At 38.1% G+C, this 19,131-nt stretch overlaps 1 protein-coding gene across 1 annotated transcript in view; it reads left to right on the top strand.

Moving 5' to 3' along the window:
- Positions 1 to 19,131, top strand: part of Exn (Ephexin) — a 256,905-nt gene that overhangs the window by 114,381 nt on the left and 123,393 nt on the right. Inside the window, exon 7 of the mRNA XM_068226056.1 lies at positions 6,573 to 6,787. Within this exon, the coding sequence (XP_068082157.1) occupies positions 6,573 to 6,787 (215 nt within the window). The remainder of the gene's footprint in view (positions 1 to 6,572; positions 6,788 to 19,131) is intronic.

The following is a 19,131-nucleotide window of genomic DNA, read 5'->3' on the forward strand; positions in this document are numbered from 1 at the left end:
TAAGTGAGATTGAATCAAGGTGTCGTAAAGCTAACGCTGTGCGCTCGCAGTTGCGATCAGCAGTATTCTGTAAGAAGGAAGTCAGCTCCCAGACGAAACTATCTTTACATCGGTCTGTTTTCAGACCAACTTTGCTGTACGGGAGCGAAAGCAGGGTGGACTCAGGATATCTTATAAGTTAGAAGTAACAGACATGAAAGTAGCAAGAATGATTGCTGGTACAATCAGGTGGGAACAATGGGAGGAGGGTACTCGTAATGAGGAGATAAAGGCTAATTTAGGAATGAACTCGATGGATGAAGCCGTACGCATAAACCGGCTTCGGTGGTGGGGTCATGTGAGACGAATGGAGGAGGATAGGTTACCTAGGAGAATAATGGACTCTGTTATGGAGGGTAAGAGAAGTAGAGGGAGACCAAGACGAAGGTGGTTAGACTCAGTATCTAACGATTTAAAGATAAGAGGTATAGAACTAAATGAGGCCACAACACTAGTTGCAAATTGAGGATTGTGGCGACGTTTAGTAAATTCACAGAGGCTTGCAGACTGAACGCTGAAAGGCATAAGTCTATAATGATAATGTATGTATGTAAACATGCATAGTTTTGTTACTTACATTATGTGCAGGTTAGATTCACACCTCCGTCTTTTCCCGTTTTCCGTGGAATTTCCGGGTTTTTGAAGTTCTTGAATGATCTCTAGAAGTGTCGTCTCGTACAATCGACCAACAGTAATCGGCCATCATATTCACATCCCAACATCCCTGATAGCGTCGTTCTGAATCTTTGAGGTCCTGATGAAACATTTCACCTTGTTCTTCACTGACAGCTCTTAAATTTAGAGGGAAATAATCCAGATGCAAAGCTAAGAAATGAAGCTTAAGGCTCCTATTACAACAGAGTTCCTTAAACTTTACCAACATTTTCCTTACAATTTCTTTGTATTGAGGGTCCTTAATGTTGCCAAGGAATTTAGTCACTACATTTTTGAATGCGTTCCATGCCTCTTTCTCAATTTTGGTCATCGTGTCTGTGAAAATTTTATCCTTCATCTGTTTACGAATCTGTGGTCCATCAAAAAAGCCTTCTTTGATTTTTGCATCTAATAATGAGGGAAATTTAGTGGATAAATATTGGAAGCATAGGCTACTTTTATCTCAATCCAAATTTGATGTGCAAGGGTGGAAGTAGAATTTTTTCACGGTCAATAAGACTTACATTCAAGACATTTTTGGATTCTGGTTGTAGTCGTTTCCTTTCTGTCCAATTCACTGTATCCCAATGTTTATCCCGTGCCCTGCTATCCCATTCGCATAGGAAACAGGGGAATTTTGTATAGCCTTTCTATTGTCCCAGCAACAATCCAATGATCTTCAAATCACTGCAAATTTGCCACCCATGCTCATGATATTTAATTTTTTCAAGCACCAACTTTAAGGTCTCGTATGTTTCAGACATTTTTGTAGTGTGTGCAAGTGGACAGATGCCAGAACATTTGTATTATGAAGCAAAACAGCCTTTAAACTTATCTTGGAAGGGTCAATAAAAACATGCCAGTTTCTAGGATCATACTCTTTCTCTCCCAATCGACGTTGATTTGAAACATCCGTACAAAATAAAAGTTAATCTTCTTGAGTATAATACTTTCGGACTGTTATCTTTGAAAGGAAACTGCTTTATCAGTCCATCATAAACCTTGCATAAGGGATGGGGCTTTTAAAACGTCTGATTATTCAAGTGGTCTAAGATGAAAGACACACTCTCAACAGTCTTATCTTCAATCCTACATACCTCGTGGTCTATTGCGTATCTGGGTGGAGTTTGTTATGAATTTACCAGGAAATCCCAAACTACAAAATGAAAATTTAGACAGCAATAAACCTATAATAAAATGCAAACAATAACAAATCAAATCACATAATTGTATTCTAAAAAAAGTTGCGCGAGAACATCTCTCAACATTACATCTTACGAATTCATGCAGATACTAAAACACCTAATTTCTTCAAAACTAGACGTGATAGGAAAAAAATAGCATCATTTTCGGAATCAGGGCAGCCTTTTCCATAAGAATTACATATTTTTAATTTTACCGCAAAATCATGTTGGCTAGTGTTATATAAGCCATGCTTTTTCACCATCTGTCGGCATCACCAGTGTTCGCAGAAAGTTACCCCTTCACGTTCCGGAAGACACGTTCTTTCATGACGCTGAGAAATTTTGAATTTAAATTACTCTGTAAAATACTTTTTTTTTCTTCAAAATATAAAGGCAGTTTTGAATTTAAAGTCTGAATTTGGGTAACGGGACCAACATTGTTCTTTGAATGACTAATTATTCGCATTTTGAATGAAACAATTTAAATGACATGCAAAACCGTACCTCATATTTATGCAAACGAGAGCTGCTTCGAATCAGGTGAGATTTTGAATTAACTGATTTCGAATTATCGAGGTTCTACTGTCGTAGTGACCTTTGGACTCTGTTTAGGGTGTGTGGTATGTTGCGCATTGCCTCTCATCTCCCACTTCCCCTCCCTTTCCTAAAATGTGTAAATAACAATACAGTAAATGTAAGAAATGCAATTGCCAATCATTTTTGTCTGATACAATTTACCGTACAACGTCTAATAACAAAGATGTTAATGAATTAAATTATTACTGTGTCCATCACCAGAGCAAAATGTGGGCAAAATGATCTGGTGCCAGAGATAATTTTTCTCTTTGTTTTTCTCATCAGCAGTGTAAGGAAACTTACAGTGCAGGCTGTATTGTTGCACATATTGTTGTCCAAATTAACTTTTAACATCAAACCCCGAGAAAGTGTTTAGGGAAATTTTTGATATATTAAAGAAGGTAAATGGAAGTTGAGAGAGATGAAAGGCGAAGCGCAGAGAGTGTAACAGCTCGAAAGTGTAAACTTCTTTCATCCAGTTACATCTTGAATTCCAAAGCGATGACCTATATTTTTCGTGGCCTTAAATTTTCCTGAAAGTCTAAATAAATTATTAACACCGAGCCCTGAGAAAGTGTTGAGGAAAATTTTCGAGATACTAAGGAAGGTAAATGGATGTGCCACTTTCAATGCTGTAGGATATTCACCGTTTTAATACATATCAAATATTGTTGTACGATTTTTATTGAAATCATCGAGGTCCGTTACTGGCTTCTTCCTCTTAGGGTTTTTCCCTGGCGACCTGAAAACTACATTTGTTTTTATTTTCGTAGCTTGTTTTATCCTCTGTACTGTTCGCAGGCTGATACCACACGTGATTGTTGTCTTCTTTTCAGCTGTGGCAACATGGCATTCCTCACCTTCCCCGCCTCTGAACGCCTGCTGCTGCATGCTTACAAAATACAAATGCACTCTAAATATTGTTTCCCTCGCCTGTCATAACAATACTTGTCTTTTTCCTCTTCCTGGATCCATTGTACACACGCAAATAATTCCCTAAATTCGTTGATTATGATATTTACAAAAATTAAACTCGATACATTCAATCGTGACCCGCACAAACAGGCACTTCGTACTAAAATGATTCTATTGACTCTGCGGAAAACGCGTCATACTACAAAGTGCGCATATCTTACTGCGCAACCCTCTTCAAACCGCCTTCCCCGCTGCGATTTACTCTAGAATCCTGTCCTAAATTACAAGTTCGTCACACTCCACGTCTAAAACACTTCTCACATGTGGTCTCTTTTTACTGGACAGTAACACGACCGGTGGTGGATAATTCTTTTCGTGCAATGTAAACACTTGAAATAGACACACCAGCGAAATCTGATGTTAGTTTTGCGATACAGTAAAACCTCGTTAATTTGAAGTTTTTGTAATATAGAAATCAGACTTCCAGTTACGTGACTTCGAATTAACAGCCATCTTGTAATTCAGAAATGCCAACTCTCGCCAATTTTCGCGGATTCTGCTTTTCTGTGTACTGCCTACTATGGGATATTGTGACGTTCCTTAAAATGCTGAATACAAAAGAATTACGATTTCACTTTATTTTCAACTATGAAACACACTGTTGACACACTGAAGTGAGTGCAATTGCAGAAATCTACCCCTGCACGTTCAGGAAGACACGGTCTATCGTGACACGGAGAAATTTTGAATTTAAATTACTCTGTAAAATACGGTACTATTTAAAAAATGTAAAGTCAGTTTAGAATTAAAAGTCTGAATTGTTTTCCGTTGAAATATGACATGGGGACGGTTTTCTTTCATCTACAGTTGCACAAGGCATAACTGTGCACTCAGCATTGAAAACTTTGTGAGCCAGGAGTGTGTTGGCAACCTTCACGCAAATGAAACCCGCACCCCAATTTCGTGCCTCAAATCTGTTAAAAGAATAAGTGGGGATTATTCGCGTAAATATGGTAATTTGAATGTGGAAGAACACGAGACTGTAAAATGTAGATGAGATGGTCTGATGGCAGTGACTACAGTAGAACCTCAATAATTCGAAATCGGTTAATTCAAAATCCTGCCTATTTTGAAGAAGCTTTTGTTCCCGGAAACATAAGGTACGGTTTTGCATGTTATTTAAATTATTTAATTCATAATTCAAAGAACAATGTCGGTCCCATTACCGAAATTGACTTTTAATTCAAAGCTACCTTTACGTTTTAAATAAATAGTTTTTTTTAAGAGTAATTAAAATTTGAAATGTATCCATGTCATGATAGAACGCGTCTTTCGGAACGTGCTGGGGTAGATTTTAGTACTTTCACTCACTTCGGTTTGTCTACAATGTACTTCATATTTGCTAAGTTAGAGTAAAATCGTAATAATTTTGTATTCAGTGTTTTAAGGAACACCACAATATCACATGGCAGGCAGTGTGCCAAGAAGCAGAATCTGCGAACACCGGCGATGCCGACAGTTGGCGAAAAAGCGTGGCTCATATAATAAATTCGTATGCGCCGAATAATATTGTAAGTGCCGATGAAACTGCATTGTTTTTTTATGCCGTGCCCAAACGGTCTTACGGTTTTATAGGAGGGAAGTGACAGCCGGGAAATCGTACAAGGGGGGTCATTGCATATGGAAGCGAGATGATACTTCCCCTTGTCATAGGGAAGTTTGATAAGCCACAACGTTTTAAGGGCGTCGGGCACTTTCCGTGCAAGTACAGGACATCTAAAATGCATTCAGTACAGTAATCCAATGAATAAAGGACTCGCACAAGGTAGCCAGCATAATTTGTCTTCGTCTTTGAATTGTGCGTTCTTTCTTTGTGTGCGTAAGGTTATGTTTGATCGTGATTTCTCCAAGTGCATTATTTGAATAATGTAAATGCACCTTGTTGGATGCATGTCGGGACTAGTTTTTTCCAAGGCAGTTGAAAGGTTTAAACTGTGAATCAAGGTGATTGCCTGCATCAGTGCGTCGTAGAATACTTTGTGACGTGGCTAGGGTTCGCATTTCTGAATTACGAGAGAAGTACCATGACGGGAAATCATACAAGGATAGTCACTGTACTGTGTTCTAATGCAGACGGAAGTGAGAGACTGTCTCCCCTCATCATAGGAAAGTTCGACAAGCCACAATGTTATAAGGGCGTCGGGCACTTTACGGCAAGTGGAGGACATCTAAAATGCATTCATTGCAGTAATCCAAAGATTAAAGGACTTGCATGCTTTTTTTTTTTCCTTTCGTTGTGTGAGGTTTTGTTTGTCAGTGAGTTATCCAAGTCAATACTGTATTGTGAATTTGAATACTGTAAATGCACCTTGTTGGATACATTTTGGAAAAGGTTTTTTGTTCCATGGCATTTCAAAGGTTTAAACTGTGAATTGAGATTAATTGCATGCAGTATGAGTCTTAAAATATTTTTTGACGTGGCAAGGGTTAGCATTTCTGAATTAAGAGTTGGCGGCTAATTCAAATTCACGTAATTCGAAGTCCGATTTTTGCGTCCCAACGATTCAAAATTAACAAGGTTTTACTGTATTATTTCCTTTCACATATAGAAGGGAAATTAAGGGTATACATTGTTGAAATATATCCATTGTTGCAGGTTTTATTAATAATTAGAATGTTCTACATTAAGTATGTGCAATAACGTAATGTTTAATACCTGGTATGATAGTCAGCAGAACATGATATTCAGGACGGGAAGGAGTGAATGCAGATTTTAAAAAATAACATTTTGGGTGGTTGTAATTAAGTTTAACTGATTTATATTCATGTTGTTTTCTTCAGAATTGAGTGTAGATTTCATATGTTCTTTGATTCATGTAATGAGCCACATGTATTTCTGAAATGAGACTTAAACTTCAAAAATAGTAGTTGCAAATGTAAAAATTATTTGGTAACATTTTTTTTCCCTTATGATAATTTGCTGTTGAAACGTGAAGTATTGTTTATAAAATACACCATGAATAATCATTTATCTTTCAAGATAAGTTTTTATGAACATTTTTGTAAACACTGCAATGTCTTGGCAGTTTTAGCCAAAGTTTTGGGAAACGGTTTGGCTCTAAGAGGATTATTGTTATTATTATTATTATTATTATTATTATTAGAGCTAAGGCTTTGTTTAATATTTTAATCTTGTTTCTACAGTACAGATTCTCTTGTCGAGAACAACGAACCTACAACTCCTTCAAGCTGCAGCAGTTCAAGGACCTTGTGCGATAATGGATCGGAAGGAATATCACCTGTGGATAATGTGGAGAATAATGCTAAGTCTAGGCCTTTATCTTCATCTAGTGGTCGTAAGGGTAGTGGAAATGTGCGGCCAAATTCTCCACCTCCCCTTCCTCCATTGCCAGTGGCAGGTTGGTGACAGTGTGTTACCTAATGAATTTAATCTTGCCTATAAATAAGTTGTAAAATTGACTGTAGTCTACTGTGTACCTAAATGTAATTGATATTAGGAGAAATTATTATTATTATTATTATTATTATTATTATTATTATTATTATTATTATTATTATTATTATTATTATTATTATTATCTATAATCTGTAGTGATAAATATAAAGGGCTGTGAGAAGGAAGCAACTATCCAGAAAGGAAGTCTGGTAGGGTTGCACTTGGTCAGGGACCTGAAAAATTAGCATCTCTTTGTTTCAAAATTAGCATCTATTTTTTTCCAAAATTAGCATCTATTTTTTTCCAAAATTAGCATCTATTTACAAAGTTAAAGTAATTGCAAGGTATTATTAATTTTAACGATTCCAAGTTTATGAAGTGCAAGTATTGTCCTTGGTTCACACACAATACAAATTCATTGTTCAAACGAAAGCATTGTCGGTACTTCGGCATTGCTTTTTTTCAAATTGCACCATCTGTCTGCAACCACTGTGTTGTAATGAGACAACACGTGCTCGTTATCTACATTGTTCGTTGGGGTCCACAACAACACAAGACGGTATTTAGCAAATATGCTGAACTCTGTCTGAACTGCAGTTAATGCAAGCATGACATCACGTTTTTCACTTTCTTTCATCTGGGTTTGAATTGCATGTTTCAGAGCAGATATTGTTTCGTGAGAGATCAGTTACTCCAAACAATTTCTCAAGCTCATCTAATTTATCACTTTTATTCAAAATTATATTTTTTGGATCCAAAGCTTGAGGAATTGACACAAAATGCTTATGGTTGGGGTCTTTAGCTTTCAATGTGGCTAGCTTGCACTGTTAAGAATGTGCAGCTTTGACAAATGTGTCTCTACATGCAGCCTACTGTAGAGGAGTGAGCTTAATCAAAGCATCATTAGTTGCCGCAGAAAAATTCCCCTCACAAATGAAGGTAAAACTGGCGTCATGGTTATACAGTTTGGGGTAAAGAAATGAGAGGTAGGATACAAAGACCCTTAAAGTTCAGTAAGGAGGTCATCCAATCCAGCTGCATGATCTGTGACAAAAACCATGTGGGAGTGAAGCCTATTCACTTCTCAGTCACTCAGATAAGTCAGATACAGTGAAACCTCGATTCTCCGTTTTTGGAGGGACCTCGAGAAAAACGTACGATACGGGAAAGTGGAAAATCCGGGAACGAATTAAAACAGTCAACAGTTTGACTGTACTTCACAGTAATTAAATATATATCATTTTATTTGTACAAAAACGCCTGCATTAAATACATTAGTTAAAAAACTTTATATATTGTAAATTCAGTTTTAACGAGAAACTTCATCACTTTTCCGTAAAAACGTCTTTCAGGCCAGCAACTTCCATCAGCCAAGCTCATCGAAAAATATTCTACAAAATAAGTTATCAGAATTATATTGATATCTAAGAAATTTAAAACCACTTCTGAGACTCCAGTTTCACTATTGCTGCAGGGAGAGTGTATCGGAGTAATTATGCCGATCGGGAAAACATTATAATCCAGTCACTTAATTGACGACTTAACAAGTCTGCGGTAGCTACCTCTGTTTTTTACCTTGAATAAATCTAATTGGAACAGGTACAGTTATTTACAGTAATTGTTATCTGACGACAGTCTCATGTAAATTAGAAGACTTTGTTTTAATAACCTAAAAAAGAACAATGTAACTTGTTTATCAGTAAATGTTTTCGTGCTGTATTATGAACTTACGGCGCGAAATTTAACTTCGAGTTCGCCCATGTTTTAGGCCTCGGTACTTTCCATTAATGATTTTTTTGACCAATAAACAGGCGAGAAATGTGGCTTGCCTTCGTTGTTAGTCTGCTACAGAATGTTCTTTAAGTATGATCGCGCAAGATATCCGACGAAATTAAAATACCCTAGACTCGCAAATTCGATTCCTGCCGTCCATTCTCGAAATCTTGAAAAACGCTTGATCGAGGATTTAGCGTTGATGGACGGTTGATGCGGGAAATCGTTTCTTTGAGGAACGGATAACGCAGGATTTTTAATACAGGTATTAAATGGGATGCTTGTGGGACCACGTAATTTGAATGAATATTACGGGAAAATGTAGTTTCGGGGAATGGATAATCGAGGTTTCACTGTACTTAATACCACAGTTGTTGATGTCTTTCATGTCAGACATCTTGAAAAATGTAACATCAGTAAAGTAAGCACTTAAATAAAAGGCAGCCTGGAACCAGCTATTCCATTGGGTTATGACAGGTGCTGGAAAATTTAGCTTCCTTTGAAGCACCATACTTTGATGTTAAGTATTGTAAATAATTATATTTTCGCTTTCTTGTGTTCAAAAATGCAGACTTTACCATCGCAACCATGTGTTTTAAATCTGTCATCACTGCGACTCAACTATTGCCAACCAAGCTGATCTTATGTACATGTATTAAATGATCCCCTATGGCACACTTAATGTTCCATAACACCAGGTTATGTACAGGGCACTGTCACTAACAGGCACTTTAACTGCATCATATGGTACACTATAACTGCGCAAAGCTTCTGAAACAGCACGAGAGCAGTTTGTAGCATTTCCTGCATCATGATAGTTTACAGAAACAACATGCAGCTCTCTTTTCGATCCGGCTGGGACTTGGAATATGATGATATAAACACAGCGGCCCATTCTATGTGTACTTTACAAAAGAAAATATTTATAAAATCCTCCTATCAATACAATTCAAGTCATCTGTTAGATGAAGCAAAGTCTATACATGTTTCAGCGTAATCTCAAGGCCATCTTCTGTAGTGAAACAATGATTACATAATATACAAACAAATTAAAAAACGTAATGATGTGAAGTGACAGTGATCATGATTAGTGAGTTAGAAACACATTGAGGTGCAAAGTCCTCTCGTCTAATAGATCTTGCTGACTGTTAAATAAAACACTATGCTGAGGAGTGTAGTGAGACCGTCAATACTACGAATAAAACGTGTAACATCTGTAATGAGAAAAAAGGAATATATGAGTGGATGAAGAACAAGTTAAAAATGATGTACGAAAAGAAAACTCATATGACTTACTTGTAACTAAAAGTTGTCGTCTCGAATGGAGATGACCTTGTCGGTCTCAAGTCACATTGACAACTAAGCCTGTGTGTGGCTTACTGTGTATCTGTGTCGATGTGGTTGGGAGGGGTAATGGAGGGGGAGGGGCAGGGAGGGAGGGACGTTGTGATTCGCGGAAGGAGGGTGTTGATGGAAGGGCGGGTCTTGTTCTAGAATGTCGGTAGTGAAACTCTTTTTTATTAATGAACTGTTCGCAGATGAGCGGGACAAAGGTTTCCAATAAAATATTTTTCTTTTCGTTGATTTCATTTAAGTTATAGACGGGATTGTTATATTGGTCGATATCTATATATATATCCTCTAGTCCCTTACTTAATATACTAGAGAATATATATATAGATCATCGTAGGCTGCTCTTGTCATCTAGTTAATCTTGTTGCAGAGAAGGGTACAGCGTGCTTGCCTTTAAATGTAGATGAAAGTACAGTAGAATTATGTTATAGCAAGAATTCATAACGGCGAAAAATATACTCGCTATAGCGTTTGTCGTTATATCTGATTTTTCGTAATAGGGGGAAACCACACCCCCCTCCCCCCCACACTCACACACATTACAATAGGTATGTAATGGCAACTTGTTTGTTCAAAACTTGGGTTTTCGCAGATTTCCATACTACGGCTTACTCATAAGTTATTCTTCTAATTCCGAGACAACGTGAATGCGGATGTTCAATTTAATTCTGAAAAATTGGAGTAGTATCACTCCAGTGGCTTCTGTGGCAAACTTAAGTTTCCTTATTCAAACAATCGCACCTAACCTAACTTAACCTTGTATGTATCATGAAAACATATTTCAAGTACCAGTAATGGTAACCTTTTCGCTATAAGTTACTCGGGAATAGACTTTCAGAAATTTGACCAGACGCGTTGTGCGTGTTCCTCATTAATCAGATTTCTCGCTTAGCAAGTCGTAAATTCGAGGTCCCTATTCACGTCGTATTAAATCTATTTAAAAATACCTCATTTATCGCGTCACAAAATTTCATTATTACTGCTCAGTACAATCATATTTTTCCCAGCTCTGAAATTGTTCATCAGCCCTTTTGAAAGGAATGTGTTTTCCAACACAGATTAGATCCCTTGCAACATGAGGCAGGTCGGGGAAAGTTACGCAAAAACGGGAAATGGCCTCGAATTCTGGAAGTTGAGAGTAAATTATAGCTTCGGGAAGCAAGCCATTATCGTCAGGAAAGTTCAGTTTTGCTCTCTGGTTTTCAATGATATTGCCGAATAACCCAGTAAGCCGGTTTGTGCGTGTATTGTGCATTTCATTCAGAAGTTAGAAATGTATTCTGTGTTGAGTGATGCAGTGAAGGGTAGCAAATATTTGTTGCGTGATAAACTACGTAGAGATTAGGAACATAATTGTGTGAAGTTGACTAGCGTGGTGCATATTTGTCTTGTGGTAGACCCGTTGTAGATACTGAAAGTCGTGAAATCGTTTATTAATGGAGACAAATCAAGGAAGTGGACAGACATCCGCATCTTTTAACGGTGGTGCGTATGTTGAAACTTGCAACGTTCAAGTTTCAACTCTAGTCTATCGAAGTGTTGTCGCGTTCAAGATGATGGTCAAAGTCATTTCTCTCGCACATGGCCGAGTTTAACCTCCAAACAATTCCTGGTCGAAGAGTGTGATCTGCAATAATGCACTGACATTTTTACGGGGCCCCACTGCAAATATTTTTATATTTGTTGTCGGGTATATTACACACCGTTTAATACACTAAGCCGGCCCCACAGCGTAGGGGTAGCATGCTTGCCTCTTACCCAAAGGCTCTGTGTTTGATTCCCGGCCAGGTCAGAGGTTTTTACCTGGATCTGAGGACTGGTTCGAGATCCACTCAGCCTATGTGATTAGAATTGAGGAGCTGTCTGACAGTGAAATGTTGGCCCTGGTCTTGAGAGCCAAGAATAACGGCAGAGTGGATTTGTCGTGCTGACCACACGACACTTCGTAATCTGCAGGCTTTCGGGCTGACCAGCGGTTGCTTGGTAGGCCATGGCTCTTCAAGGCTGTTGCGCCATGGGTTTGGTCTGGTTTGGTTTTAATACACTGTTTTTATTTAATAAGCCTCGGTGGAAAAGGTTTTCATGTTTGTTCTCTCGTCTTTCTCACGCTTTTTAATACTCTTATCATATTTTTAGAAACAGTAGGTAGCCTATATATTTCACTGTACTCATACATACATGACGTAAAATGCGTGCCTGTCAGAGAAAGACATATCAAGTGTTTATATATTCGTGTTGGATAGTTCTCATTCGAGTATTCAATAGTATGTTTTTTTGCTTAACACATTGTCTTTCCTTGTCCCCTGTAGAAACTCCTAACGAGGTTTTACTGAATAAATTAACCTCTGAAATCAGTCATCCACTCTGCGCTATATCTTGAGGTGTATCACATTCTTTTTTAATCTTAGTTCATAGTTTTAAAATTAAGCGATCGTTGACTTCAGCCTTTATTTCTAACGAGTTAACTACAGCTATCGACCTCATTATTTACGCCTTGTGACGGTTCAAATCCCATTACAAGGTGATATCTGTATTTGTATTATTATAATTATTATTATTATTTCATCTGTGATATTATTATTATTATTATTATCATCATTATTGTTATGATGCCAGTATTGTTATTTTATCTGTGTGATTACTATTATTGTATTATTATTTTTCAATTCAATTCTGCAATGCTTGTCGCTTGTGTATATCAGATGTAGATGTAGTGTGTGCTATAACTTCTGACATTGTAATATTGCGAAATACTGCTGGAGTAACTGCAGAGTCATTGCTACGTCATCGTGAGCATTTAGCGGTGAGCTCACTTTCTTGAAGATACTCAGGGTGCTGCCGGCGGTTTCACCATAGGGTGTAACATTTGTCGCGAGGTGGGAGTAGATCATAGTTATTCCTGGAGATTGCGTAGGTGTGTCAACTGACGCCTACATAAGGTGGCTGTATCTTGTAGCGTCAGTCATTAATCAAACGGAAGGTGAAGAGAGAAGTAAAGTGGAAGGTGAGACCTCAGTCGGTCAGTTCAGTTAGAGGGATACACTTATCATGAAGGCATACAGGACAGACTTACAAAGAAGTCCTCTCGATGGAGAAGAAGCAGTCGCATGGATACTGAGTTGTCAGTGAAACAAAAAGGATAAATTACCAAATTAGGCTCGATAGATCTACAGTATGCACCATATCAAAGGAATACGTCGTAATTACGCTCAGTGTTGAAGGTACAGTCAAGTGAACCAGTGAGGGATAAATTTCGTGTATAATTGGTAAATGTCCGGTCAAGAAGAATTCAAACTCGTGCCTAGTTTCTTTCAGTTGCAATGTCATAATTTTATATTCTTGTCTGTTTAATCGCAGCAGTTCTCACTATTTTATTGAAATTATTTCAAGAATATATTTTATTCTATCAAATTAATTCATCGTTTTTTTTAAACAGTAAAATTTCTTAACCTCAAATTTAATGGGGAAACCGAATGCCAATCTCCTTTTCCCAGAACTTATATGGTCTTTTGTCAAAAGCAAGCTTATTACCCCACACCCTTAGTATTAAATATTACAGCCTTTATTACGAAAACATGTTCTCTATCATTTCGAATAGTGCTTATAGAACACCAGTCGACGAGTATTACTAATAGACTCCGATATTGCCTTCAAGTTCAAATGTTGACGAGAGTGCTCATAGCAAAAAATCTATACCGAAGATGATCGATCACATTCAATATAATCGCTGGAGTGCATATGTTAATAATGGAAAAAAGTTATGCATGCTTAATCGCTCGTAATAACGGACGCATCAGTGATAGGGTTCTCGCTGTTACCGAACGGTAATACACAGTTTAATATAGGGACTTCGAAGGGACAGAAAAAAGCTGTTCGTATAACGAAGTTCTCGCTATGTGCCGTACTTACTATAGCGAGAGATCAGGAAAATTCTGAAGCATGTGCCTACTTGATGGTTATCACTAAGAAGGTGTTTAGATAGGATTTTGCTGCAGTGGGACCCTTGGGTTACTTTATTCAGGAGCGAAATTGTGAGTAAGGATTCTCAGATGGGAACTTTGGAGACTTTAAAAAATTCCTAAACACAGTCTAAGTGCAGATGTGTCTTGTTTGTCTGAAAAGGTGAAGCATTGTCTAACATTTCACCACACTCCTCAGTTGAAAGGAAAACCCAGTCATCAGTTTCACCCCCAAAAAAATGAAACTACTGATGACACTAAGAACCATCCTTTGTCACGTGAAGAACGACTGTTCATGTTCCTTTCATCAAATTTTCATAAATCTTTTTGCCTTTTTCTCTTAAGTTTTATGGATCCCATACACAGAAGTGCACTGGATAACTGTAAACATGTAGCGATGGATGCAGTCATAGCTAAAGTCATTGTCAAACTGTAAGCATTTTAAGGCACGGCCAATGGCTACTCGAATAGCATGCTGTATTGTCGTGCCAGAGTGCTACATATTCTACATGATAGAAGTACAGGGGGGATGATTGATCAGTTTGTACTCCAATCATAAACATATGAAGTTTAAAGCAAAATACTCTGGTGTTTGGTCGACTGATTTGAAGGTATGTAAAATGGTGAATGTTTCTTTTTCAAGAGTGATAAAAATACAAGGATAATATTATAAGGTAATCATTTTCTCATGAATGGTTTATTGCTAAACTATTACCATCTTGAGTAAGACTTAAGCTGATGTTGCTGTATGTTATTTTATGCCTGCGTTTAATTGGCTCTCTGTTTAATTTTCACCCGGTCTTGTTATTAAAACTGAAAGAAAAAAAAAATCACTTCATGCTAGAAGATATGTCTGCAAACAAATTGTCAATCAGGCACAACATACCTCATCAGTTTAATCTAGTATGACTGACTGTCAGCGTGTCTTCATCATTTGCCAAATTGTATTGACATTCTCCATTGCTGAGAGGTTAGTCTGTCTGTTGTTTTTCACTGTCTTTTATATTCATTACACCAGTAACAGATTCTAAAATATGCTCATCTCCTATTTTGTTTCTAAAATAATGCACAGGTTTTGAGTTATATTCGTAGAGCGCTTTGTCAAAAGATTTTTCAGTTTGATATTGAAGTTTTTTTTGTAACTTCATTCCTTTGATGATCTGGTGGGGACAAAACCTGTCCTTGCTAAACATATTTCATATTGGAAGTCAGCTACCATTTCCCACAGGTATTTCGTTATCTTGGTAGGTATATCATTTTATTAAGTAGGTATATCATTTTATTAACCCAGAGTTCATGCATTTAATATATAGGTCTGAGATCGTGGAATTGTGATTTTATGCTTTCACCTTAAGAGTGTTGTTCTTGCTGCATCTATGTTGCCACACTCCATTAAAAATTAATGACAGTCTTTAGTTTTCCTATGTTGAAATCCAGACTTTTCAGTATTCCTAACTGAAGGCGGTGGAAACTTCGCAGGCAACTTCTTCCATCAGAGTTACAGAAACATTATGAGCGGTTGGAAGTTTTCCTCTATTATAAAATTCAAAGACAGTCCTACGAACTTTCTATATTTGTCTTCTCGGCCTCCTGACATGTACGTGGATTTATTTATGGCAATTATTTTTACCTTTGAGAATTTGACTTTTGGAGGGATAAAGTTTTGCATTGTATTCTTCTTCTCTGGAAAATATTGTGCTTGCAAAATATTATGCTTTGTGCTTGACTATGAAATATCACTTTCCCCTCTTTCACTTGTTACCAGTTTTCTTTGTTTATAGCATGTTGCACGAGTCTGTGCCAGCGGGATTCGAGCAAACTAACAGTTGTGTGTGGTGGAGTAGCTTGAATCAGACTGCGCAGTACAGTCTGCATACGTGTATCATTGTGCCACTAGCACTAACCTCGGTTGCTTGTTGGATGCAGTTTTGGTATTCCGTATTAGAGAGCTTGTAAACATTTGAGGAAATTGCATATCTGATGTCCTTGCATTACATTTAGAATACAGATGCTTCAGTCTCGGAGCAGGAAGTTTATATATAAAGTTCTATAGTTTTGTAAAGAGGAAAAGAGGACAGATCTCTTCATCCTTCTTCAGAAAGCTGTGGAAAGAACTGCTAAAGCTATCAATGGAAGTGAGAGTACTGTGCATATTATTGCTAGGCACTCCCCACTTAATGGAAAATTCTTATTGCTGTCAAAAGAAAAAAGAAAAAAAAAAAAAAAAAAAACTGTTTCCAGGGGGGTGGGGGGGGACAAACACACACACTGGAGAGACATAAAAAGTATGGGATTTAAAAGGAGTAAAAATGTGAAACATATATTGATGGAGTATAGTGATATTATTGCACAATGCCCAGCAATTTTTTGTGCATTGAGAGATAATGAAAGTAGACCTCGATATAAACTCGTCCAGGCGATAGCAGAGTCACTTGACAAGGAATGACTGCTAGTCAGGCACACGCACGGGGCATGTAGTATCAGTGAGTGTGCTGTCCGTGTGTAGAATGGGGAAGGCGTGTGATCTGAGTTTGACCCAGGGCAGATTGTGATAGCCCGAATTCTCAGCACAAGCATTTCGGAAACTGCATGACTTGTCAGGTGTTCGAGGAGTGTTGTGGTGTCTTCAACAAGTGGCGAAACCAAGTTGGACGTTGGCACAGTGGCAGAGCGTTGCGTGGCGTCATTAATCCCGATACCTTGTACATCATGCCGATGGAAGGGTCCTCCAGGGGAACAGCTCTTAGACACCTGTACTCCAGGATGGAGACAAGCTGGCGGCGGCTCAATTGTGCTCTGGGGAACATACATGTGAGCACCCATGAGTCCAGTGGAGCTTGTGCCAGGCACCATGACGGACGAGACGTATCGTACACTGGTTGCAGACCACCTACACCCCTTCATGACGTTCATGTTTCCCAATGGCAGTGGCATTTTCCAACAAGATAATGCGCCATGTCACAAGCCCAGGAGTATGTTGGAGTGGTTCGAGGAACACGGTGGCAAGTTGCAATTGATGTGCTGGCCCCCCAACTCAGCAGATCTTAACCTGATTGAGCAGCTCATCGCCCGCCTCCCCAGAAATTACGGGAATTAGGCGACTTGTGTGTGCAGATGTGGTGCCAACCCCCTCTAGTGACCTACCAAGGCCTCATTGCTTCCATGTCAAGACATGTCGCTGGTGTTATCCGTGCCAAAGGTGGACATACCGGCTATTAAGAAGGTGGTCATAATGTTCTTGCTGATCAGTACTTATCTATACTCCCTGAAACTTTTTCACAATCTTCGTCGACAGATCGATGCGTTTGCTCGGCTGAGTAGCTCTGCTGGTAGAGCGGTGGCCTTCGGAGCTCAGGTTGTCAGATTCAATCCAGGCTAGAGTCCGATGGTATTTGAAGGTGCGCAAATAAGTCAACCTCATGTTGGTAGATTTACTAGCACATAAAAGAACTCCTGTGGGACAAAATCCTGGCACCTTGATGTCTCTGAAAACCATAAATATATGTAGTGGAACATAAAATTAATACAGTGAAACCTCATTAGTGCGTTCCTCATTAACACGTTTTCCCGCTTAGCAAGTCGTAAATTCAAAGTCATTCTCGTCGTATTAAATGTATATAAAAATCCCTCACTTACCGCGTCACGAATTTTCGCTATTACCGCTTAGTACGATCACATTTTTTCTAGACCTGACAATGTTACTGTATTTGTCATCCCTTCTGAAAGATACACAGTTTCCAACTCAAGTAAGAGCCGTCGCCACAGTTGCGTGATTATGGGAAAAGGCCTCCTGAACTTCAAAGGGCAATTTGCTCTTTCGGGGAGAATGCCATTAGCCTCAGGGATATTCAGTTTTGCTTTCCAGTTAGCAGCGCGATTGCTGAATAGCAGAGTGAGCCTGTTTGTGCTTGTATTTTGTATTCCATTCAGAAGGTACAAATGTATTTTGTGTTGAGTGTAGCTAATATTTGTCACGTGATATGGTAGCCTATATCTGGATTAGGAACATAATCATTTGAAATTGACTAGTGTGGTGCATATTTGTCCTGTGATAGCCTAGTTATGGACACGGAAAATGTGAAATTCCTGAATAACTTAATCAAGACAGAATTAAAATCTGTCAGAAAGTGGACTGGCATAAGTGTGCAGGGGTCGTGAATGTTGAACTCTCAGCTTGGAGTTTCGACTCGATCGTCGCCTTGGTCAAAGTTTTTCAAAATGGCGGCCAAAGGCATTCTGTCGCAGTCACACATGGCCGAGTATAACCTCCAATTCATTGTCTAAGAGTGTGACCAGAAAATAATGTTTAGAAACTCACTGCCCCAAAATAAAAGACTTCTACTAACATTGTGTTTTAGAAAGAGTGTGATCCGCAATAATACTTCGATATTTTTGTTGGCCCCTGTGCACGTTTTAATATTTGTTGTCTGGTGTTTTTCACACTTTTAAATGTACCGGTACTTGTTATTTTATAATCCCCAGCAGAAACGGCTGCTTCCTTCGAACTCCTAGGCCGTTCCCATCCCATTGTCGCCATAAGACCTATCCGTGTCAGTGTGACGTAAAGCCACTAACAAAAAAAAAATTGTCTTTTATGGGCAGTAGATTTGTCCAAAATATTTAATATGGAAATCTGCTACCCTGTACTGATTAATAAGTATATTTTATAACATAATATATATGCATTATATGTAGAATTTACACAAAAATTAAACTGTTTTCTTAATAATGCACTTTTAAAAGAAATTTCAATCGGAGAGTAATGATTAAATGATTTCTTATACACTGGCATTGCCTTGATAAGGTAGACTAAGTTAAGTAAAATGTATTCATATATTATTATTATTATTATTATTATTATTATTATTATTATTATTATTATTCTAAAACAGGAGTTTATGAACAACCGTTCTTGAATGGTTTCCTCAGTCTCACTGATTCGACTTAGCAGTTCACTTTCCTCCACAACAGTCTCTTTCTCTAATATATGCTTAATGCATCTGCATTATCTGGTTTTAAAAACTTGAGTAAAGAGAGAACATCAGTTTTCTTTGATAACTTCAAGCCTTTTTATCAGTGAGGCTTCAAAGAAAAGTGTCCTGCACTTTCCTATCGGCCAGTTCCCAACACAAGTTGAACATTTCTTCCTGTCTTTCTCTGGGAGAAAATGTGTGGCAGTTTCTCGTTCAACAATTTTCAGTATACTGTAACTGAATACTTT

This window comes from Anabrus simplex, chromosome 2 (assembly GCF_040414725.1).
Source record: "Anabrus simplex isolate iqAnaSimp1 chromosome 2, ASM4041472v1, whole genome shotgun sequence".
Classification (NCBI taxonomy): Eukaryota; Metazoa; Arthropoda; class Insecta; order Orthoptera; family Tettigoniidae; genus Anabrus; species Anabrus simplex.